The 24,709-nt window shown below is 33.8% G+C and overlaps 1 protein-coding gene across 4 annotated transcripts; it reads left to right on the top strand.

Moving 5' to 3' along the window:
* Positions 1 to 216: 216 nt before the first annotated feature.
* On the top strand, positions 217 to 24,209 carry LOC142229923 (uncharacterized). Of its 4 annotated transcripts, none has more exons than XM_075300518.1 (4): positions 217 to 357; positions 3,431 to 3,810; positions 6,723 to 6,905; positions 23,824 to 24,209. In XM_075300518.1, the coding sequence occupies exons 2-4, from the start codon at positions 3,681 to 3,683 to the stop codon at positions 23,934 to 23,936; spliced, it is 426 nt and encodes a 141-aa protein (XP_075156633.1). In that variant the 5' UTR covers positions 217 to 357; positions 3,431 to 3,680; the 3' UTR covers positions 23,937 to 24,209. The 4 variants fall into 4 exon arrangements, with proteins under 4 accessions (XP_075156633.1, XP_075156635.1, XP_075156634.1 ...); XM_075300520.1 differs by lacking the exon at positions 217 to 357 and adding an exon at positions 364 to 503; XM_075300519.1 differs by lacking the exon at positions 217 to 357 and adding an exon at positions 382 to 534.
* The last annotated feature ends 500 nt before the right edge of the window (positions 24,210 to 24,709 follow it).

Here is a 24,709-nt window from a genome sequence, read left to right as displayed (position 1 = left end):
CTTCACACCACCTACCATAATACGATTCCACTACCATAATACGAGTATCATTTACTCTCCAAAGTGTCTATTTTGCTTTAGATTTACGATCTATCCATAGATAAAATTTTTGCATTAAAACAAGTTGTCAATATTGTTGTCTTGTCTTGTGTTTTGTTTCTGTTTTCTTTACTTTGCGAAAAAGAACAACAAAAGCTTTTGCCAATTTCAATTCAAAAGTCTTGGACATGGTTTAAAGACTAATGCCTCAAAATTCAAATACTTCAGTTAACGAAAAGCTTTTAAACAAGTTGGACGCGAGCTCAAACTTAAATTTTGATTCCGTTGACTAGCAAACATTGCTGCTGTGTGTTCAGTGTAAGCCATTTACAACGTTTGAATGCAAAAGAGCATTCAATTTCAATTGTAGATATATCGTGTCGCGTCAAAACAGCGGGCGACAAAATACTCGTAACGATTGAAAAAAAAAGAACAGTGGCAAAGAAAACACAAAATCGAAAAGTGTATGCTTTTTTTACGTTTGCACAAATTCATGTAATGAATTGTTTATAGATGTAAATAAAATAACAATAAAGGCATAATTTGTGAGCATTAAACAAATAAAATGGCATTCAAGTGACATAACTTCTTACTAGGGTGACCTAAAAGAAGCATAACAAATTTCAATAGATTAGAATTATTTCTAATGAAAACTAAGAAAACGAAGTGAATCCTTTTTGGAAAAATAATATATACACTAAAAAAATATTGAACCCTCCAGTGAACTGAAGCCAATTTAACTCTATTTTAGTACATGGAAATTATTATGTGTTCAGGGTATAATAAGTTTGATCTGCCAAAAAATGTGCCTACCAGAAATATTGATTGTAGACCCCATAAAATATATACCGATCGACTCAGAATCACCTCCTTAGTCGATCTTGCGCTTGGTGTCCGTCCGTCCGTCTGTCCATGTATTTGTTGGTCAAAGGATTCCGGTCGCAATCATTAACCGATTTTGATGAAATTTGGTACAGGGAGTTTTTTGCGCACAAGGACGAACGCTATTGAATTTGGAAGAAATCGGATCAAATTTAGTTATAGCTCCCATATATATGTATCGCCCGATTTCGGCAAATGGCATCACGTTGCGCTTTTTTTCAAACGGATCGTCACCAAATTTGGCAACAGGTAATCTTTTCCATCGCCCTTCAATTCTGCAAAAATTTCATCCAAATCGGTTCAGATTTAGATATAGCTCTCATATATATGTATCGCCCGATTTTCCCAAATTTGGCCAAAAAACCTTTATTAATCAACCGATCTTACACAAAGTTGGCTAAATATAATCTTCTATAGCACTAACTATATGTGCAAAAAATCATCGAAATCGGTTCAGATTTAGCTATAGCTCCCATATATATGTACCGCCCGATTTTTCTAAATTTGGCTATAAAACCCTTATTTATCAACCGATCTTACCCAAATTTGGCTAAATGTAGTCTTCTATAACACTAACTATATGTGCAAAAAATCATCGAAATCGGTTCAGATTTAGATATAGCTCCCATATATGTGTATAGCCCGATTTTCCCAAATTTGGCCATAGAACCTTTATTTATTAACCGATCTTACTCAAAGTTGGCTAAATATAATCTTCTATAGCACTAACTATATGTGCAAAAAATCATCGATATCGGTTCAGATTTAGCTATAGCTACCATATATATGTACCGCCCGATTTTTCTAAATTTGGCCATAAAACGATCTTATTAAAATTTGGCTAAATGTAGTCTTCTATAGCACTAACTATTATATGTGCAAAAAATCATCGAAATCGGTTCAGATTTAGATATAGCTCCCATATATGTGTATAGCCCGATTTTCCCAAATTTGGCCATAGAACCTTTATTTATTAACCGATCTTACTCAAAGTTGGCTAGATCCAGTCCTCTATAGTACTAACTATATGTGCAATATTTCATTGAAATCGGTTCAGATGTAGATATAGCTTCCACATATGTATCGCCCGATTTTGAAGAATGTGCCCTTAATAACCTTATGTTTGACCATAGAGGCCTCATTTCTTAACTGATATTACTCAAATCTTGCACAAGGTAACCTTTTGTGGTATTAATCAAACCCGCAAAATATTATGCAAATTGGTTCAGATTTAAATATAGCTTCCATATATATGCATCGCTCGATTTTCCTAAATTTGTTCATAACATTTTTGAGACATACTTAAAAAAGTAAGATTTCATTAAGCTGTGGAAAATTTAAATAAAAATAATAAAATTTAACTATAAGCAAATAATTTTTTTCCCAATAAAAATAAGTTAAATTTAGCGTTAGTTTAACTATGAAAATTTTTTTCTGTGTATATCACTAAAGCCGATTTAATTCTATTTTATTTCATGGAATTATTACCTTTTAAGAAAGTTTCCATGACTTAAACATTTTTTTTGCGTACGTTCGTTTAGTTAACCTAAACAGAGGAAAAAACTATACACAAATGAATCGTAATGATTTCCTAATTTCGTGTTTCCCAAAAACTAGTTCAGAATTTCTTAAAATTTGTAAATTTTACCAATAATGCGCCCATCTTGAACTTTGTGTGGCACTAAAGACATGTCATGTAATTTTGAACTCCAATTTTTTCCTTTAACTACGAAATTTTCTTTAATAAGTGAAAAATAATAAATATGCCTAGTAAATTTTCTTGAATTTGTCCAAAAATTATTACTTAATTTTGTGAAATTGGCGTGACATCTGCGTTTCTAATTTTGTAAAACTAATCATCATTTTCTAAAATTAACTAAAATTTTCTTTCCTGGTGGGGTCACATTTTTTTTTCAGTGTATTTTTGCAATTTTGCACTCCTATTTTTCTCTACAAACTACGAAATTTTCTTTAGTAATATATTAAGACTAATAAATTTTCTTGAATTTATCAATTACTTATTTATTTTATTACTTAATTACTTATTTTTTTTAATCGGCATGAAATCTACGTTTTACAGTTTAGTTAAAAATTTCTACAAATAACCAAAAATTTTCTAAAATTAACCAATTGGCAATTTAGAGGTATTTTAGTGCCATAAAGAAATATGTTAAATTTGGTTTTGGTTTATGATTTGGTATAGCCACCATATAGATCGATCCTTAGATTTGACTACATAGGCTTTTTCATACCATAATTTTGCTCCGATTTGCCTGAAATTGCAAATCTACCAGTATTTCAGACCGAAATACATTATAGTACCCCCAGACATGTAGTTCGGTGCATGATAGATATTCTCGTATATTTTATATTATGGTGTGGAGGTCATAGAAAATGATTACATGTTATGAACTCTGGGAAAACCCACTTACTTACTTTTTGCATCATCCTGTCTTCAAGAGATATCAAAGCGAATTCTTTTTTTCTATTTTCATCGTCATCATCGTAGATTTATGTAAACCGCGACGAAGGCTCGTCAGAAAGGCAAAAACCAGTAAAGCGTGCACAATTAATGCTCAAACGAAACAAAAAGTCAGAGAGTCACATAAACCGAAAACGAATTTACAAAGAGTGGAAAATACAGCAACAACAATAAAAATAAATAACAACAAACAATTAAGGCAGAGACAACAGAAGCCGTGGCATAGCACCAACAGCAGCAGCACCAACAAAAGCAATAAAAACAACATAATTCAAAGATGAAAGAAATCAAAAGTATTTACAACAATTTAATTGTCATCGTCGCCGTTGTCGTGATGTTAATGTGCAATTATGTTTGTTCAACTCCCATGATGTACAAACGCAATCCATATGATAAATTCGAAAGAGGTTAGTAGTAACTTAAGCATACTTAGATGCTACACAGACAAAAATAGGACCAATATTTTTATACCCTCCATCATAGGATGCGGGGTATATTAACTTTGTCATTCCGTTTGTAACACATCGAAATATTGCTCTAAGACCCCATAAAGTATATATATTCTGGGTCGTGGTGAAATTCTGAGTCGATCTAAGCATGTCCGTCCGTCCTTCTGTTGAAATCACGCTAACTTCCGAACGAAACAAGCTATCGACTTGAAACTTGGCACAAGTAGTTGTTATCGATGTAGGTCAAATGGTATTGAAAATGGGCCATATCGGTCCACTTTTACGTATAGCCCCCATATAAAGGGACCCTGAGATTTGGCTTGTGGAGCCTCTAACAGAAGCATATTTTATCCGATCCGCCTGAAATTTGGTACATGGTGTTGGTATATGGCCTTTAATAACCATGCAAAAATTGGTCCACATCGGTCCATAATTATATATAGCCCCCATATAAACCGATCCCCAGATTTGGCTTGCGGAGCCTCAAAGAGAAGCATATTTCATCCGATCCGGCTGAAATTTGTTACATGGTGTTGGTATATGGTCTCTAACCATGCAAAAATTGGTCCATATCGGTCCATAATTATATATAGCCCCCATATAAACCGATCCCCAGATTTGGCTTGCGGAGCCTCAAAGAGAAGCAAATTTCATCCGATCCGGCTGAAATTTGGTACATGACGTTGGTATATGGTCTCTAACAACCATGCAAAAATTGGTCCACATCGGTCCATAATTATATATAGACCCCATATAAACCGATCTCCAGATTTGGCTTGCGAAGCCTCAAAGAGAAGCAAATTGCATCCGATTCGGCTGAAATTTGGTACATGGTATTGGTATATGGTCTCTAACAACCGTGCAAAAATTGGTCAATATCGGTCCATAATTATATATAGCGCGCATATAAACCGATCCCCAGATTTGGGTTGCGGAGCCTCAAAGAGAAGCAAACTTCATCCGATCCGCCTGAAATTTGGTACATGATATTGTTATATGGTCTCTAATAACCATGCAAAAATTGGTCCACATCGGTTCATAATTATATATAGCCCCCATATAAGCCGATCCCCAGATTTGGCTTGCGAAGTCTCCAAGAGAAGCAAATTTCATCCAATCAGGTTGTAATTTTGAACATGGTGTTTAGTATATGCACTTTAACAACCGTGCCAGAATTGGTCCATATCGGTCCATAATTATATATAGCCCCCATATAAAACGTTCTCCAGATTTGACCTCCGGAGCCTCTTGGAGGAGCAAAATTCATCCGATCCGGTTCAAATTAGGAACTTGGTGTTAGTATAGGGTCGCTAATAACCATACCAAAATTGGTCCAATCACACAAAAATTGGTTCATATCGGTTCATAATCATGGTTGCCACTAGAGCCAAAAATAATCTACCAAAATTTTATTTCTATAGAAAATTTTGTTAAAATTTTATTCGGTTCATAATAAAATTTTCATTATTGTCAAAATTTTATTTGTATAGAAAATTTTGTTCAAATTTTATTCGGTTCATAATCATGGTTGCCACTCGAGCCAAAAATAATCTACCAAGATTTTATTTCTATAGAAAATTTTGTCAAAAGTTTATTTCTATAGAAAATTTTGTTAAAATTTTATTTCTGTAGAAATTTTTGTCAAAATTTTCTTTCTATAGAAAATTTTGTCAAAATTTTTATTTCTATAGAAAATTTTGTGAAAATTTTATTTCTATAGAAAATTTTGTTAAAATTTTATTTCTGTAGAAAATTTTGTCAAAATTTTATGTCTACTTTGTCAAACTGAATTATATACGTATTGGATCGATCTTTTTTGATTTAATATATACCACGTATGGACTTACATACAATTTAGAAGATGGTGTTAGGAGGTTTTAAGATACCTTGCCATCGGCAAGCGTTACCGCAGCTTAAGTAATTCGATTGTGGGTGGCAGCGTTTAGAAGAAGTTTCTACGCAATCCATGATGGAGGGTACATTAGCTTCAGGCTGGCCGAACTTACGGCCGTATATACTTGTTTCTATTAACATCTTAATTGATATTGAAAACATTAAATTTAAATGTAATTAATCTTTTAATCAAAATCAACATCAGTCGCATACATTAATTATAATAATTAAATATTTCATGTTTTTGTTTTATTTTCAAATAAAAGTTTTTAATTGAATAGATTAATTTTTTAAATGGACATCGGCGATTAAAGTTAATTCGATCAATTAGATGATGATTAAAAATTAATTCGATCAATTAATTTAATCCCAAATATATGTCTTTTAGTGTACACTGGGAAAAGGCTTATCCGTAATCTGGTGGTATTTTTTATGGCACGAGGGAATACCAAACGATTTTAAGCTGGAAAATAATCGTACAAGGTTCCAAAGAATGATGGTATTGATCAGAAATACAGTTTAAAGAAGTCAATGTACAAAATAAGAAAGTATATTCTAATGAAAATGAAAAGTGTACTGCTTTTTGTGAAAAAAGTCTGACAACTCCATTACACGCTGTACGAAAGAGGTTTTGACACTTAGATATTTTTGGGTGCCATTGTGCGCAGTGTTGCCCGTATTGAAGATTTTCCCCAAATTAGGTATATTTTTCGCGAATGGGGACGAAATTTTTCAGGTAACAAAGTCAAATTGTCCCTTAAGTGTTAACCAATTTACCGATATCAAACAATATTCCAGCGTATTCATGCCATCTCTTTCGAAGTGGTGTCTTCGCTGATTTTTTTGTTTTGTTTTTAATGGCCAAGTAATATTGTCATTTTCTGACTCTATCATTCTCTCAATTCTTTCATTTTAACGATATCGAACTACTTATGTCGCAAAGAATAACATAAACATTTTTATTGCATCATTTTCAGATTTAGTACCCGTTTCATCAACAGTCATTCCACTAACAGCTCTTGAAGTTAGCTATGGATTGGGTGGCAAACCAAGTGAGGAATACAAGGAGGCTTATTTGAAAAAGTTACGCAAGAAGGTACTACTTGAACATGAAAAGGGAGCAACTGATGGTCAAGTAGATCCAGATACTTTAATCACCAGTAAGTATTAATATTATTACTTTTAAAATTAGCCAATTAAGATAGCTGCGAAATCATACACGCAAAAAAAATAATTCTTTCCTCCCAAACGAAATTTTAGACAAACAAAGTTCTATACATACTTTTTATGATAAACGTTTATTCTTTTCCAGGATGTAAAAACAATTTCATAAAGACTAATTCAAAAAAAAAAACATTGTTTTCTTGCTAATTGCTTTTTCCCTCACATCTTTCTCACATCCACGAGGTTTTTTAGTTATTAACACCTTTTCCTGTAATACCAACAATGTAGAAGATATTATACAATTTTATAAATTTTTAAAATTTTTTTACCTTTCGCCTGGACGGAGAATCGAACCGCGGACCATGCATTTTGTAAGCCAACACACTAACCACTGAGCTATGTACCTGTTATGGTCATTAATAGATAATTATCCATATAAGTTATATTTATATAGCATAGCTTGCGGCGCCCACGAACCGAATAAACAAAGTTTATTCAACAGAAACAAACATTTAGTTTGGCACCGTGGAGCAGTGGTTGCTAAGTCCGACTTGCATGCCAAGGGTCGTGGGTTCGATCCCTGCTTCGACCAAAGTTTTTTTTTGTTTTTTTTTTTACATATATTCCAGATATGTTCGGAAGATTCCGAAAAAATGTTCAACATTACATTGTACTATATTAAATTTTGAACTGTAAAATGTAAGACACATTTTAAGACACACATTAAGACCTAAAGTCAGAAAAGAACAGTGTTTGATATAAACGAAATGGACTGTGTTGTTGTTTCAAAAATAACTTTTTTATTGAAAAAATAAAAATTTTGTAACAAACGAATCTTTTTGGTGATAAAAGTTTAAAATTTTCGAAGCAATTCAAAAAACTGTAACAAAAGAAAAACGTTTTCGGTACACGTTTTCCAAACGTTGTTTTTCTTTGCGTGTATGGACTTTCAAATACCACATTGCTTATGAGTGTTTTTTTTTTGTACTTTGAGAAAGCCCATTCATGTTTCTCTAAATGGTTTTTTATCTAAAGAATCTTTCTACTACAAATTGAAATTAGTCACTGCCTATCATGGCTACAAATCACCAATATCTTATTTTGGCAATAACCATCCGAATTACTATTCCACATTGATGCCATTCCATAATGGTACTTACTTCGATTTTTAGTTTGATTGGCCTCTTGATTTTATTGGCTTGAGATATTGCTAAAATCGTTTCAAAATCATTTTATTTGGTTGATTGACCTGTTCAAGCCATATTTGTAAGATTGTGTTGCGCCTACGCATTTTTTCCAATAACTTTATTTGTTTATCTAAAAAATAAACTTCATCATTTGGTCGATTCATACAAGTGATGTCATATTTATTTACGCTATATTAAATAAATTAAATGAAAGTCTTCAATTTGAAATAATTTATTACTCGGATTAGTATTAAAATCCATCCAACTATATAACAAAAAGTAAAATAAACAAGAATATACGGCCGAAAGTACGGCCAGGCCGAATCTTATGTAACTTCCACTATGTATTGCGTATAAAGACCTACTAAAGACTGCCATCCATAATCGAATTACTTGGGTTGCGGTAATACTTGCCGATGGTAAGGTATCTTAAAACTTCTTAACATAGTCTGCTAAATTGTAAGTTAGTTCATACGGGGTATATAATAGACACAACAAGTATATACAGCAGTAAGTTCGGCCGGGCCGAATCTTAAATACCCACCACCATGAACCAAATATTAGGGTTTCCTTTGAAATTTCAGGAGGGATTGAGGACTTGAGGACACTTCCCGAAGATAAATTTAAAGATTTCACCTATGAGGACTATATCAGATTCTGGATTAATAAGAACCATTTTTGTTTGAGTTTTAGAGGAATCATTAACATCTCTTGTAAGTGTGCAAGAAAATTGTAAAATAACGTCTTGCTTTGAAATCTTTAATCTGTAGATTTTCACCCGAGAAGTATCTGAAATCTGAAAATTTTACATTGAGTTTCAAGCAATTTTCATGATCAGTGCGCCTTCTATACCCTCAAGAAATGAAGTCGGTCTATATGGAGGCATTACCAAAAGGACCGATAAAAACTTAATCCGATACACGTTTTTGGGAGCCTAAAATAATATTTACAATTTCAGGCAAATCGCATAAAAACTACGGATTCTAGAAACCCAAGAAGTAAAATCGGGATATCGGTCTATATGGGGGCTATACCAAAACATGGACCGATACTCACCATTTGTGGCACACCTCTTTATGGTCCTCAAATACCTATAAATTTCCAATTTCAGACAAATTGTATTTAAACTACGGATTCTATAAGCCGAAGACCCCAAATCGGGAGGTCGTTTTATATGGGGACCATACCAAAACATGGACCGATACTCACAATTTTTGGCACACGTATTGGTGGTCCTACAATACCTCTAGATTTCCAATTTCAGGTAAATTGAATAAAAACTGCGGTTTCTATAAGCCCAAGAAGTAAAATCGGGAGATCGGTCTAAATGGGGGCTATACCAAAATATGGACCGATACTCACCATTTTCGGCACACCTCTTTATGGTCCTAAAATACCACTAGATTTCCAATTTCAGGCAAATAGGATAAAAACTTCGGATTCTAGAAGCCCAAGAATTAAAATCGGGAAATCGGTCTATATGGGGGCTATACCAAAATATGGACCGATACTCACCATTTTCGGCACACCTCTTTATGATCATAAAATACCTCTAGATTTCCAAATTCAGACAAATTGGATAAAAACTACGGTTTCTGTAAGCCCAAGACCCCAAATCGGGAGGTCCTTTTATATGGGGACCATACCAAAACATGGACCGATACTCACAATTTTTGGCATACGTATTTGTGGTCCTACAATACTTCTAGATTTTCAATTTCAGGTAAATTGAATAAAAACTGCGGTTTCTATAAGCCCAAGAAGTAAAATCGGGAGATCGGTCTAAATGGGGGCTATACCAAAATATGGACCGATACTCACCATTTTCGGCACACCTCTTTATGGTCCTAAAATACCACTAGATTTCCAATTTCAGGCAAATAGGATAAAAACTTCGGATTCTAGAAGCCCAAGAATTAAAATCGGGAAATCGGTCTATATGGGGGCTATACCAAATATGGACCGATACTTACCATTTTCGGCACACCTCCTTATGATCCTAAAATACCTCTAGATTTCCAAATTCAGACAAATTGGATAAAAACTACGGTTTCTGTAAGCCCAAGACCCCAAATCGGGAGGTCCTTTTATATGGGGACCATACCAAAACATGGACCGATACTCACAATTTTTGGCATACGTATTTGTGGTCCTACAATACTTCTAGATTTTCAATTTCAGGTAAATTGAATAAAAACTGCGGTTTCTATAAGCCCAAGGAGTAAAATCGGGAGATCGGTCTATATGGGGGCTATACCAAAACATGGGCCGATACTCACCATTTTTGGCACACCCCTTTATGGTCATAAAATACCTCTACATTTCTAATTTCAGGCAAATTGGATAAAAACTACGATTTCTATAAGCCCAAGACCCCAAATCGGGAGGTAGGTTTATATGGGGACTATATCAAAACCTGGACCGATATAGCCCATCTTCGAACTTGACCTGCCTGCAGACAAAAGACGAGTTTGTGCAAAATTTCAGCGCGATTGCTTCATTATTGAAGACTGTAGCGTGATTACAACAGACAGACAGACAGACAGACAGACAGACAGACAGACGGACAGACGGACATCGTTATATCGTCTTAGAATTTCTCCCTGATCAAGAATATATATACTTTATATAGTCGGAAATCGATATTTCGATGCGTTACAAACGGAATGACAAACTTATTATACCCCCGTCACCATTCTATGGTGGTGGGTATAAAAATGCCGATTGAATACGTATATAATTCAGTTCTTGATCGGTATATATTGGGAAGTCTAGCTTGTTTCGTTCGGAATTTTGCGGACATCGCTTGATCGACTCAGAGTTTCACCACGACCCACGAACATATATATGGTTGCTGAAGTCAGAAAGATAACAAACTAATAATATGCTACATGTTCCCCGTCTAAAAATAACATTTTGCTCTTGAAACATGTTTAAGGTGAACTTCGCTCTTATCAATGAGCGCTGCTCGATTCAATGGTATCTTATTTTTATAGCCGAGTTCGAACAGCGTTGCGGTGAAACCACTTAGAGAAGCTTTGAAACACTAAGATATGTCACCACCATTATCAGGTGGGATAAGCCACCGCTGATCCATTGTACGGCGGTGGCTTCGAAAATCCAAAGTAACTCTTAACATCCATAGGGTCGTGAACTATACATAGAATGGGGCAGCACTCATTGATAAGAGAGAAGCCCATCACTTGTGGTACCACAATCAACTGAATACTTTATCTGAGGCAAAAAATTAACAGGTTGCCGCTATAACCTAACCTGATATAACCCAGCAAAAAAAATTTGGAAGTTCTTCCTAAGGCACAACTTTAAAAGAACTTCAAAAATGTCCTCCCAAATATATTCTTTATTTGAACTGCACGAAGTTCATTTAATTCAATTTTTTATAATTCTTGTACCCTCCACCATAGGATGGGGGGTATATTAAATTTGTCATTCCGTTTGTAACACATCGAAATATTGCTCTAAGACCCTATAAAGTATACATATTCTGGGTCGTGGTGAAATTCTGAGTCGATCTGAGCATGTCCGTTCGTCCGTCTGTCTGTTGAAATCACGTTAACTTCCGAACGAAATAAGCTATCGACTTGAAACTTGGCACAAGTAGTTGTTATTGATGTAGGTCGGATGGTATTGCAAATGGGCCATATCGGTCCACTTTTACGTATAGCCCCCATATAAACGGACCCCAAAAGTTCATTTAATTCAATTTTGTATAATTCTTGTAATTTTATAATTCTTGTACCCTCCACCATAGGATGGGGGGTATATTAAATTTGTCATTCCGTTTGTAACACATCGAAATATTGCTCTAAGACCCTATAAAGTATACATATTCTGGGTCTTGGTGAAATTCTGAGTCGATCTGAGCATGTCCGTCCGTCCGTCTGTTGAAATCATGTTAACTTTCGAACGAAATAAGCTATCGACTTGAAACTTGGCACAAGTAGTTGTTATTGATGTAGGTCGGACCGTATTGCAAATGGGCCATATCGGTCCATAGCCCCCATATAAACGGACCCCCAAAATTGGCTTTTGAGGTCTCTAAGAGAAGCAAATTGCATCCGATCCGGCTGAAATTTGGTACATGGTGTTAGTATATGGTCTCTAATAACCATGAAAAAATTGGTCCACATCGGTCCATAATTATATATAGCCCCCACATAAACCGATCCCCCGATTTGGCTTGTGAGGCCTCTAAGTGAAGCCAGTTTCATCCGATCCGGCTGAAATTTGGTACATGGTGTTAGTATATGGTCTCTAATAACCATGCAAAAATTGGTCCACATCGGTCCATAATTATATATAGCCCCCATATAAACCGATCCCACGATTTGGCTTGCGAGGCCTCTAAGAGAAGCAAATTTCATCCGATCCGGGTGAAATTTGGTACATGGTGTTAGTATATGGTCTCTAACAACCATGCAAAAATTTGTCCACATTGGTCCATAATTATATATAGCCCCCATATAAACCGATAACCAGATTTGACCTCCGAAGCCTCTTGGAAGACCAAAATTCATCTGATTCAGTTGAAATTTGGTACGTGATGTTAATATATGGCATCAAACACCCATGCAAAAATTGGTCGATATCGGTCCATAATTATATATAGGCCCTATATAAACCGATCCCCAGATTTGACCTGCGGAGCACCTTGGAAGAGCAAAATTCTTCCCATTCGGTTGAAATTTGGTACGTGATGTTAGTATATGGTATCCAACAACCATGCAGGAATTGGTTCCTATCAGTTAATAATTATATATAGCTCCCATATAAACCGATCCCGAGATTTGGTTTTGGAGCCTCGTGGAGGAGCAAATTTCATCCAAGTGAGTTGAAATTTGTGGATGACAGTCTTTCGTATAAGTATCTACGCAATCCATGGTGGAGGGTAAATAAGATTCGGCCGAACATACGGCCGTATATACTTGTTTTGTTTCAAATAGGCCAAATTTTATTGAAAAATATTCTGAATCTATTCTAGAAAATTTTTTGAAATATATGTGGTCAAACGTTTCAAGCGTTAGAATGCATTAAAAATCATAAAAAATTATAAAAAATATTTATTTGGCAAAATATTGCAAAATTTTTTAATTCACATCCAAAACAATGAGTTCGAATCACAGCTTAAGAAGGGATACAAAGTCAGTGCAACGGCTTTTGAAATGGTGGAAATCCGTACTATGACAAGCCCATGTTAAATTCATCGCTTCTGTGCCAATTTTGCACCAGTTCCGCAACCAAAAAGTATATTTTCTTGGCGATGCTTTTTTGCTGGTAACTTTAGGTCGTAAGGAAAACTTCAATTGAAAAACATAAGTTTTCAATAACCTATATTTTCATGTCAGTCTCTAAGAATAACTCAAATCGAATGAAAATCAGAAAATATTGCTGTTCTGCTTACGTTTTTCTATTTATATACATTTTTGGATGCAAATATATCTCTGGCTTTTCTATCGAAAATATTTTAAGCAATCACCAAAAATATTCATGCTCAAGATAACTTTATAAATTTTGTCAACAAAATTTCTACAATAAATTTGGCACACAAATTATGGTTCTATCTCAGTGCATACTGAATTTGCTGATTAGTTGCTGCAATCCATTAGACTTCAATTTTTTTAAAAGCAATGCTGCCATACGATGGCATTCACAGTTCATTGCCTTATCTTTGATTATGGCCTTCTTCTTACTCTCTGTATCTCTATCTCACAAAAAAAAAAACACACACACACAGAAATTTGGAGCAACAAGACGATATAAAATTCACAAGAAATACAAACACCATGCAATGTTCTACAACATTCATGGCAGTCGAAGAAACAGAAGGACATAAAGTTTCCGAGTATCTCGTTTGCATACAAAGTTAAACGAAATATTACATTCACTTTGAATACAAATGTAATAAACATCCGCTGCAGAATTGCAAAGTTCATTTACATTTTTTTCAAATGAAAATTTTAGCAAAAAAAAAAACAAAATAATAATAATAAATAAAATAAATTAAGAAGAAAGAAAAAGGTGACGAAAAAGTGTGATACTTCAATTGGCTTTGTGGGAAGAGAGATTGTAATGGGATGGAAACTATAACCATTAAGCCGAATATTAGTAGATGCACAAGGAAATTATAGATAAATTTGGATTGATGACTGAAAACATAAATAAACTCATTGATGGGAAAATTATCTATTTCGTTCGAAAATTGAACTAAATTGTACTCCACTCTGGGATTTGCATACTGCATTGTTAAAACAAGGAAAATCTATTGAACTGGAATTCTGTTTAACTACACGGTTGAAAAAGACTGTTTTTCATATGTTTGGCTATAAACATTATATGTTTGGAACACAAATTTTTAAACACAATATTTTTGAGTGCAAGCATATAATGTTAATAAACTAGTATAACATGTTTGGGACATATATGTTAATATGTTAGAACATATTATGTTTGGGACATAAAATGTTTGTAAATATAATATGCTTGAATGCAAACATATATTAATTTAGAAATAGCCTATAAACATATATGTGTTTAGTAGCTTGGAGCGCTATTTAACAGGGAGCGATATTGAATTAAGTTGGTGGTTGTTGCTTGTTATTACAAAATTACCATTTTATTTTTCCTTGGGCAATTGATCAGCTACTTCTTTGATCCTTACAAACTGTGTGGTCCGCTGTTCGAATCCCCGTCCGGTAAAAGGTAAAATTAAAATAAAATAAAAAATCATAAAATTGAATAATTTCTTCTACAATGTTTGTATTACAGAAAAAGGTGCTAAGAACTAAAAAATCTCGTGGAAGTGAGAAAGATCTCGGGGAATATACAATTGGTCAGAAACAAAATTTTGAGCATTCAGGTCGAAAACCTATGTTGTTAGCACCTATATTACCTGTTTATTTTCATAATTCATCATGATTGTAAATATATAAATAAATAAATAAAATTTTGAGCACAATATTGTTTGGGAGAATTTTTTTTAAGCATATAATATTTTTGGGTGCAAAATGCTTCCAAACATATTATATGGTCACATAATAACATATTGTTTTATGGAAGACAACATTATTGAATTTGGATGCAAAAATACGAAATGTTTGGAACTTAGACTACCCAAACATATGGTGTTTAGACCAATATGCTTTCAAACATATTATATATTGGTAGAGATCAAACATATAAATGTTTGGGCAATACCCAAAAATGTATATGCTTGAAGCAATTTTTTGTGAGGGTGTACCACACCGAAAACAAAGTAAACAAAGAATAAACTAACTCATACGAAAATTGAACTAAATTTTACTCCACATTTTGAGATTTCCACAAAGCGTTGTTAAAACCAAGAAAATTTAATGCCCCGTTGTACTTTTTAACTGCAGTTCTCGAAATTATACCCTGTCATAGAAGAAGAAATTAACTAAAATTAAAGAAGAAAAGCATTGGAGCCAAATCATGACCATTTTAACCATACAGTAGTTCATTCTTACTATTTTTGGGAATCGTACGAAAATTTTAATTTGCTTTAGTTCATATTGAACTTATGTGTATGGTCATTGAACTTTATACTCACGTTTAGTTCTTAAAATGTTTGAGACATACTTAAAAAAACGAAATTTTCATTGGGCTGTGGAAAATTTTGCAAAAAATAATAAAATTTAACTACAAACAAATATTTTTTTTGCAATAACAATAAGTTTAATTTAGCGTTAGTTTAACTACGGATTTTTTTCTGTGCATTTAAGCAATACCACCCTGTCATTAAAAAAAAAAAAACAATTATACTCGTATACGGCCAAAAGTTGGACGTTTTGGTGTTTGGTCGAAACTGGGTGTGTTCGAACACGACCCTGTGTATGCAAGGCGAGCATGCTAACCATTGCACCATGATGGCTCCCCACCATGGACTGAAACAATATTTTTTTTGAAAACAATATAAATAATATCATTTGTGTAGTAAATTTTAGATGCGGAAAATTCGAATTTCAAGTGAATTTAATGGAATATATACAAAGTTTTGGCAAATTGGGGATATTTTTCGTGGATGAGCACTTGGAATTTTCATAAATTTAGGGTTTTGTTTTTAAATCGGTTCAGTATAATAAATCAGGTTTATAATTATTTAACAAGTATATACGGCCGTAAGTTCGGCCAGGCCGAAGCTTATGTACCCTCCACCATGGATTGCGTAGAAACTTCTACTGAAGCCGATGGCAAGGTATCTTAAAACTTCCTAACACCGTAATATATACCACATAGTCCATACGTATATTATTATATTATAAACTAAAAAAGGCCGATTAAATACGTATACAATTAAGTTTAAAGTTTCTATAGAAATAAAATTTTGACAAAATTTTCTATAGAAATAACATTTTGACAATATTTTCTATAACAATAAAATTTTTCTATAGAAGTAAAATTTTGACAAAATTTTCTATAGAAATAAAATTTGGAAAAAAATTTCTATAGAAATACAATTTTGACAAAATTTTCTATAGAAATAAAATTTTGACAAAATTTTCTATAGAAATAACATTTTGACAATGTTTTCTATAATAATAAAATTTTGGTAGATTATTTTTGGCTCGAGTGGCAACCATGATTATGAACCGATATGGACCAATTTTTGTGTGATTGGGGATCGGCTATATATAACTATAGACCGATATGGACCAATTTTGGCATGGTTATTAGCGGCCTTATACTAACACCACGTTGCAAATTTCAACCGGATCGGATGAATTTTGCTCCTTCAAGAGGCTCCGGAGATCAAATCAAGGGAACGGTTTTTATGGGGGCTATATATAATTATGGACCGATATGGACCAATTATTGCGTGTTTGTTAGAGACCACATTCTAACACCATGTTCCAAATTTCAACCGGATCGGATGAATTTTGCTCCTCCAAGAGGCTCCAGAGGATAAATCTGGGGATCGATTATGGACCAATTCTTGCATGGTTGTTGGAGACCATATACTAACACCACGTACCAAATTTCAACCGGATCGGATAAATTTCAACCGGATCGGATGAATTTCGCTCCTCCAAGAGGCTCCAGAGGACAAATCTGGGGACCGATATGGACCAATTCTTGCATGGTTGTTGGAGACCATATACTAACACCACGTACCAAATTTCAACCGGATCGGATGAATTTAGTCCTCTTAGAGGCTCCGCAAGCCAAATCGGGGGATCGGTTTATATGGGGGCTATATATAATTCTGGACCAATGTATACCAAGTTTTGCATGGTTGTTAGATACCATATACTAACGCCATGTACCATATTTCAGCCGGATCGGATGAAATTTGCTTCTCTTAGAGCAATCGCAAGCCAAATTTGAGGGTCCGTTTATATGGGGGCTTTACGTAACAGTGGACCGATATGGACCAATTTTTGCATGGTTGTTAGAGACCATATACTAACACCATGTAGCAAATTTCAACCGGATGAAATTTGCTTCTCTTAGAGCAATCGCAAGCCAAATTTGGGGGTCCGTTTATATGGGGGCTATACGTAAAAGTGGACCGATATGGCCCGCTTGCAATACCATCCGACCAACATCAATAACAACTACTTGTGCCAAGTTTCAAGTCGATAGCTTGTTTCGTTCGGAAGTTAGCGTGATTTCAACAGACGGACGGACGGACGGACATGCTCATTATGGCCGAATACCCATTTTCATTTGTCGAGCATTTGGAAGACGGCGGCTTTGATTTTCCACACGCACAGAAAAACCATGTTTGGACATGGTTGCCGCATCCATTTAATGCTTATCTAGAGCATGTAATTGCCGCGAAAACCATGTATTTTGTCTTTGTAAAAATAGTTTTCGAGCGGAGAAAAATGTATGGTGGCAATAAGCATTTGAATGGTTCTCAAATACCGCAAACATGTTCTATCATTTAAATGATAGAATTTGAGACCATTAAATGGTCGGGAAAATCATGTACCTGACCATTCAATTTTTTACAGGGAAAATATTTGCTTGTATTATTTTTATCGAAATTTTCCACAGCTTAATGAAATCTTACTTTTTTTAAGTATGTCTCAAAAATTTTATGAACTAAACGTGAGTATGAAGTTCAATGACCGTACTCATAAGTTCAATATGAACTAAAACAAATGAAAATTTTCGTACGATGACCAAAAATAGTAAGAATGAACTACTGTATGGTTAAAATGGTCATGATTTGGCGCCAATTATTTTCTTCTTTACTTTTAGTTATTTTTTTTTTATGAGATGATGTAATTTCGTGAACTGCAGTTAAAAAGTACAACAGGGCACTAAAATTTCTTGGTTTTAACAACCCTTTGTGGAAATTTCAAAATGTGGAGTAAAATTTAGTTCAATTTTTGTGCGTGGTAGTTCATTCTTCCTATAAAACGGTCCACTTTAAAGGAAATTTCCCGAACATATACAGGAGAATAAAGCAACGTCTCTCAATGTCATGTATATCTATGATTTTACTAAAAGCGGTAACGCTTGCCGATGGCAAGGTATCTTAAAACCTCCTAACACCATCTTCTAAATTGTATGTAAGTCCATACGTGGTATATATTAAATCAAAAAAGATCGATCCAATACGTATATAATTCAGTTTGACAAAGTAGATATAAAATTTTGACAAAATTTTCTATAGAAATAAAATTTTAACAAAATTTTCTATAGAAATAAAATTTTCTATAGAAATAAAATTTTCTATAGAAATAAAAATTTGGACAAATTTTTCTATAGAAAGAAAATTTTGACAAATTTTTCTATAGAAAGAAAATTTTGACAAAATTTTCTACAGAAATAAAATTTTAACAAAATTTTCTATAGAAATCAACTTTTGACAAAATTTTCTATAGAAATAAAATCTTGGTAGATTCGATGTGGCAACCATGATTATGAACCGAATAAAATTTGAACAAAATTTTCTATAGAAATAAAATTTTGACAAAATTTTCTATAGAAATAAAATTTTGACAATGATGAAAATTTTATTATGAACCGAATAAAATTTTAACAAAATTTTCTCTAGAAATAAAATGTTGATAAAATTTTCTATAGAAATAAAATTTTGACAAAATTTTCTATAGAAATAAAATTTTGGTAGATTATTTTTGGCTCTAGTGGCAACCATGATTATGAACCGATATGGATTAATTTTTGTGTGATTGGACCAATTTTGGTATGGTTGTTAGCGACCATATACTAACACCACGTTCCTAATTTGAACCGGATCGGATGAATTTTGCTCCTCCAAGAGGCTCCGGAGGTCAAATCTGGAGAATGTTTTATATGGGGGCTATATATAATTATGGACCGATATGGTCCAATTCTGGCACGGTTGTTAAAGATCATATACTAACACCATGTTCCAAATTACAACCGGATTGGATGAAATTTGCTTCTCTTGGAGACTTCGCAAGCCAAATCTGGGGATCGGTTTATATGGGGGCTATATATAATTATGAACCGATGTGGACCACTTTTTGCACGGTTGTTGGATACCATATACCAATACCATGTACCAAATTTCAGCCAGATCGGATGCAATTTGCTCCTCTTTGAGGCTTCGCAAGGCAAATCTGGAGATCGGTTTATATGGGGTCTATATATAATTATGGACCGATGTGGACCAATTTTTGCATGGTTATTAGAGACCATATACCAACATCATGTACCAAATTTGCGCCGGATCGGATTCAATTTGCTCCTCTTTGAGGCTCCGTAAGCCAAATCTGGAGACCGGTTTATATGGGGGCTATATATAATTATGGACCGATGTGGACCAATTTTTGCATGGTTGGTAGAGACCATATACCAACACCATGTACCAAATTTCAGCCGGATCGGATGAAATATGCTTCTCTTAGAGGCTCCACAAGCCAAATCTGGGGATCGGTTTATATGGGGGCTATATATAATTAAGGACCGATATGGACCAATTTTTGCATGGTTGTTAGAGACCATATACCAACATCATGGACCAAATTTCAACCGGATCGGATGAAATTTTCTTCTCTTTGAGGCTCCGCAAGCCAAATCTGGAGATCGGTTTATATGGGGGCTATATATAATTATGGACCGATGTGAACCAATTTTTGCATGGTTGTTAGAGACCATACATCAACACCATGCACCAAATTTCAGCCGGATCGGATGAAATTTGCTTCTCTTTTAGGCTCCGCAAGCCAAATCTGGGGATCGGTTTATATGGGGGCTATATATAATTATGGACCGATGTAGACCAATTTTTGCGTGGTTGTTGTAGACCATATACCAACACCATATACCAAATTTCAGCCGGATCGGATGAAATATGCTTTTGTTAGAGGCTCCACAAGCCAAATCTGAAGGTCCCTTTATATGGGGGCTATACGTAAAAGTGGACCGATATGGCCCATTTTCAATACCATCCGACCTACATCGATAACAACTACTTGTGCTAAGTTTCAAGTCGATAGCTTGTTTCTTTCGGAAGTTAGCGTGATTTCAACAGACGGACGGACGGACGGACATGCTTAGATCGACTCAGAATTTCACCACAACCCAGAATATATATACTTTATGGGGTCTTAGAGCAATATTTCGATGTGTTACAAACGGAATGTCAAAGTTAATATACCCCCATCCTATGATGGAGGGTATAAAAATTAAAAAAAAAAATCAGGAAGATTCGTTCTCCCGGCAAATATCTCAAAAAGGATTTTAGATGATTTTATTTTCAAAATGTCAGACAAAGGGGAAGCCTCCTCCCCGACAAAACTTCGAAAAGTTAGGCACCCCCATACTAATTTTATAACCACCCCAAATGTCCTCCGTAAATTACAAGTAAATCGGAGAAGTTTAGGGTTTTCATTGTTCTCAAAAAAGTCGGCTAAAAGGGAAATCCCCGGCCCGGGCCAAACATCGAAAAACAAAGTTGCGGGTCATTATCTACACGCCAACCCCATCCTTTCCTAAAAATTTCAAACGAATCGGATAACTTTAGGCCAATTTTTAAAAAGTCGGTCAAGGGGATGGTGCCCTTTCTCGTCCGAATATCAAAAATCAGTTACTCCATATTAATTTCATAATCTAGCACCACGTTCTCCGTAAATTTCAAGTAAATCTGAGAAATGTAGAGAATTTTTCATGGTTCTTTAAAAAACATGGGGCAAAGGAAGGGGGGCGTTCCCCGACAAAATATAAAAAAATAAAATAGCGGATCCTTGTCTAAACGCCAATCCCATCCAAATCAGAGAAGTTAAGTCCAATTTAAAAAAACCTTCTTAATATCAACAAGTATATACAGCACTAAGTTCGGCCGGGCCGAATCTTAAATACCCACCACCATGAACCAAATATTAGGGTTTCCTTTGAAATTTCAGGAGGGCTTGAGGACACTTCCCGAAGATAAATTTAAAGATTTCACCTATGAGGACTATATCAGATTCTCGATTTGAAATCTTAAATCTGTAGAAGTAAAATTTGGAAATTTTACATTGAGTTTCAAGCAATTTTCATGATCAGTGCGCCTTCTACACCCTCAAGAAGTGAAGTCGGTCTATATGGATGCATTACCAAATGAACCGATAAAACCTTAATCCTAAAATACCAGAATATTTACAATTTAAGGCAAATCAAATAAAAACTACGGTTTCTAGAAACCCAAGGAGTTAAATCGGGAGATCGTTCTTATGGGGGCTATACTACAATATGGACCGATACTCACCGTTTTCGGCACGCCTCTTTATGACCCGAAAATACCTCTAGATTTCTAATTTCAGGCAAATAGGATAAAAACTTCGGATTCTGGAAGCCCAAGATGTAAAATCGGGAAATCGGTCTATATGGGGGCTATACCAAAATATGGACCGATACTCACCATTTTCGGCACACCTCTTTATGGTCCTAAAATACCTCTAGATTTCCAATTTCAGGCAAATTGGATAAAAACTACGATTTCTATAAGCCCAAGACCCCAAATGGGGAGGTCGGTTTATATGGGGACTATATCAAAACTTGGACCGTTATAGCCCATCTTCGAACTTGACCTGCCTGCAGACAAAAGACGAGTTTGTGCAAAATTTCAGCACGATTGCTTCATTATTGAAGACTGTAGCGTGATTACAACAGACAGACGGACAGAGGGACATCGTTATATCGTCTTAGAATTTCTCCCTGATCAAGAATATATATACTTTATATAGTCGGAAATCGATATTTCGATGTGTTACAAACGGAATGACAAACTTATTATACCCCCGTCACCATTCTATGGTGGTGGGTATAAAAATCAGGTACCCTATATAGATTTCATAATAATAAAGAGGGCATATACCCACATCACATATTGAATTTCAACCGGATCGGAGATCGGTTTATATGGGAGCTATACGTACCCAGAAAAAAATGAAAGTTCTTCTAACGGCACAACTTTAAAATCACTTCCCAAAATGTTCCCCCAAAGATATTCTTTATTTTAATTACACACACACAAAAAAATTTATTCTGGTTCAATCACGAAATTAATTGATCCAATTAATTTTTTAATTGAAATGTCTTCAATCACAGAAATGATAGTATCAATTAAAAAGTTAATTGAAGGTCAATTAAAAAATTAATTGATCCAATTAAAAAAATAATTGATACTATTAATTTTTGTGATTGATTTTTGTTTCAATTAAAAAATTTGTTGAATCAATTAAATTTTTAATTGAATATTTTTTAAAACTCAATTAAAATTTTAATTGGAAAAATTTTCGTGAAATTTTTTTCTGTGCATGAAGTTTTTTTAATTTAGTTTTAATTTTTGCATATTTTTAATGGATAATTTTATTTTGTTGTTGTTTCAAATAGGTTAAAAACCGAATAATACTTAATAAAATGGTAAAAATTATTTTAATTTTGTCAAAAAAAAAAATGCTGAATTCATTTTAGAAAAATAATTTAGAATTTAGTTTTGAAAATATTTGAGGTCAAACGATTCAGACAAGCCTAATAATGCGTTAGAAATCATAAAAAATTATAAAACTTATGTTTTCGGCAAAATAAAAAAAAAAATTAATTCACATTCAAAACACTGAATGCGGTTTTAAATCCATCGCTTGTGCCAATTTTGCATCACTTTCGGATCCAAACAGAACATTTGCACTTCATTTTTTTATTACTACTTTTTTTGCGCGGTTGTTAGAGGGCACATACATACGGATCCGGAAACGGATCGGACGAAATTCTTATGATTATATCTCCTTCTTAATTTTTTGGTTTAGTTTATCTTTTTTAAATGCATCTATGAGAATTTCTTTTGATGCTAAAATTAATATTTTACACAGCTCTGTAAACATCCCACAATGTCAGTTATTTCAGCCACTACAATACAAATCTCTTTAAATAAATCAAAAAAATAATTTTGACTTTAGAATGTGAAAAAATGAACAAAAAACACAAGCCTACTTCATAAGGTGTAAGAGAATCGCAAAAACTCAATAAATTATTCGCCAAACAAACTACAGCCATTTAAGCTGGCATCAGCCACAGCAACCGTAATATCGCTCTTAGCAATTTGTGTGGATGGAAAACAAAAATGGTCCGAAATACCCTCTGATAATTGCTTAGCGAGAAGATTTATGAACTTTGCTTATTTTCTTATTCGTAAATAATAAACATAAATGTTTTAGTATGTTTTGGTTCATATTTTAACGGTATTTATTTTCGATTTCTTTCGTTACAGTAAAAAAGAAACACAATGATGCTTCAAACAAGGCCAAAGTCAAGGGCATTATCACTGGCAACAAAAATCCCATTGAAACTGGAGCAACAACTGCCGTCACTGACAACAAATGAAATTAATTTCAATCGTGTATGAACATGCAGAAGTAACAAACAAGAGACCTTAATTGATGTTAAATCGTTATTGTATATTTATTTTTAAAATTTACACAAATATTGTACAGTATAACATTTATTGGAATAATTTTTAATACGATAATTTAAATTGCAAAGAATTTTATTTTAGAAATATTTGCACTTTTTTAACAAATACAAAAACAAAGAATTTGTTTATTCCATAACACATTTAAATTTTATTAATCTAATAAAAAACTATCTAAAAATCTATTATATGTATATGTGCTGTTGGCAACAGGCAATTATTTAGTGTAAGTTGTCTCGTTTACTAAGCCTTCCATAGGGGGTATATTAACTTTGACATTCCGTTTGTAACACATCGAAATATTGATGGTATACGTACACAGAAAAAAATATCACCAAAATATTTCCAATTAAAAAGTTACTTGAAGTTGACAATTTTTTCAATTAATAAATTAATTGATACAATTAACTTTTTAATCATGATGGAAACATTAAGTTAATTAAGTCAATGATTGAACATTTTAAAATTTTTAATTAAAAAATTAATTGATACAATTAACTTTTTAATCAAATTCGGAAGACTAATTCAGTTAGAAAAAAGTGCTGATTTTTTTTAAATTTTTAATTAAAAATGTATTTCAAACAATCATTTGTTAATCCAAATAAAAACTCTAAGCCAATTCAGAAAGTAATTAAAAATAGTTACCTTTTTAATTAATAAATTAATTGAGTTTTGCAATCAACAT

The sequence above is a fragment of the Haematobia irritans genome, chromosome 3 (genome assembly GCF_050003625.1).
Source record: "Haematobia irritans isolate KBUSLIRL chromosome 3, ASM5000362v1, whole genome shotgun sequence".
NCBI classification, from domain to species: domain Eukaryota; kingdom Metazoa; phylum Arthropoda; class Insecta; order Diptera; family Muscidae; genus Haematobia; species Haematobia irritans.
The sequence above is the reverse complement of the archived record's forward strand: the minus strand, read 5'-3'. Positions and strand labels throughout refer to the sequence as shown.

Coding starts and splice junctions, on each gene's coding strand:
- LOC142229923 (XM_075300518.1), top strand. CDS start 3,681: ATGAAAGAAATCAAAAGTATTTACAACAATTTAATTGTCATCGTCGCC. Junction 3,811..6,722: donor ATATGATAAATTCGAAAGAG/GTTAGTAGTAAC, acceptor CATCATTTTCAG/ATTTAGTACCCGTTTCATCA. Junction 6,906..23,823: donor TCCAGATACTTTAATCACCA/GTAAGTATTAAT, acceptor CTTTCGTTACAG/TAAAAAAGAAACACAATGAT.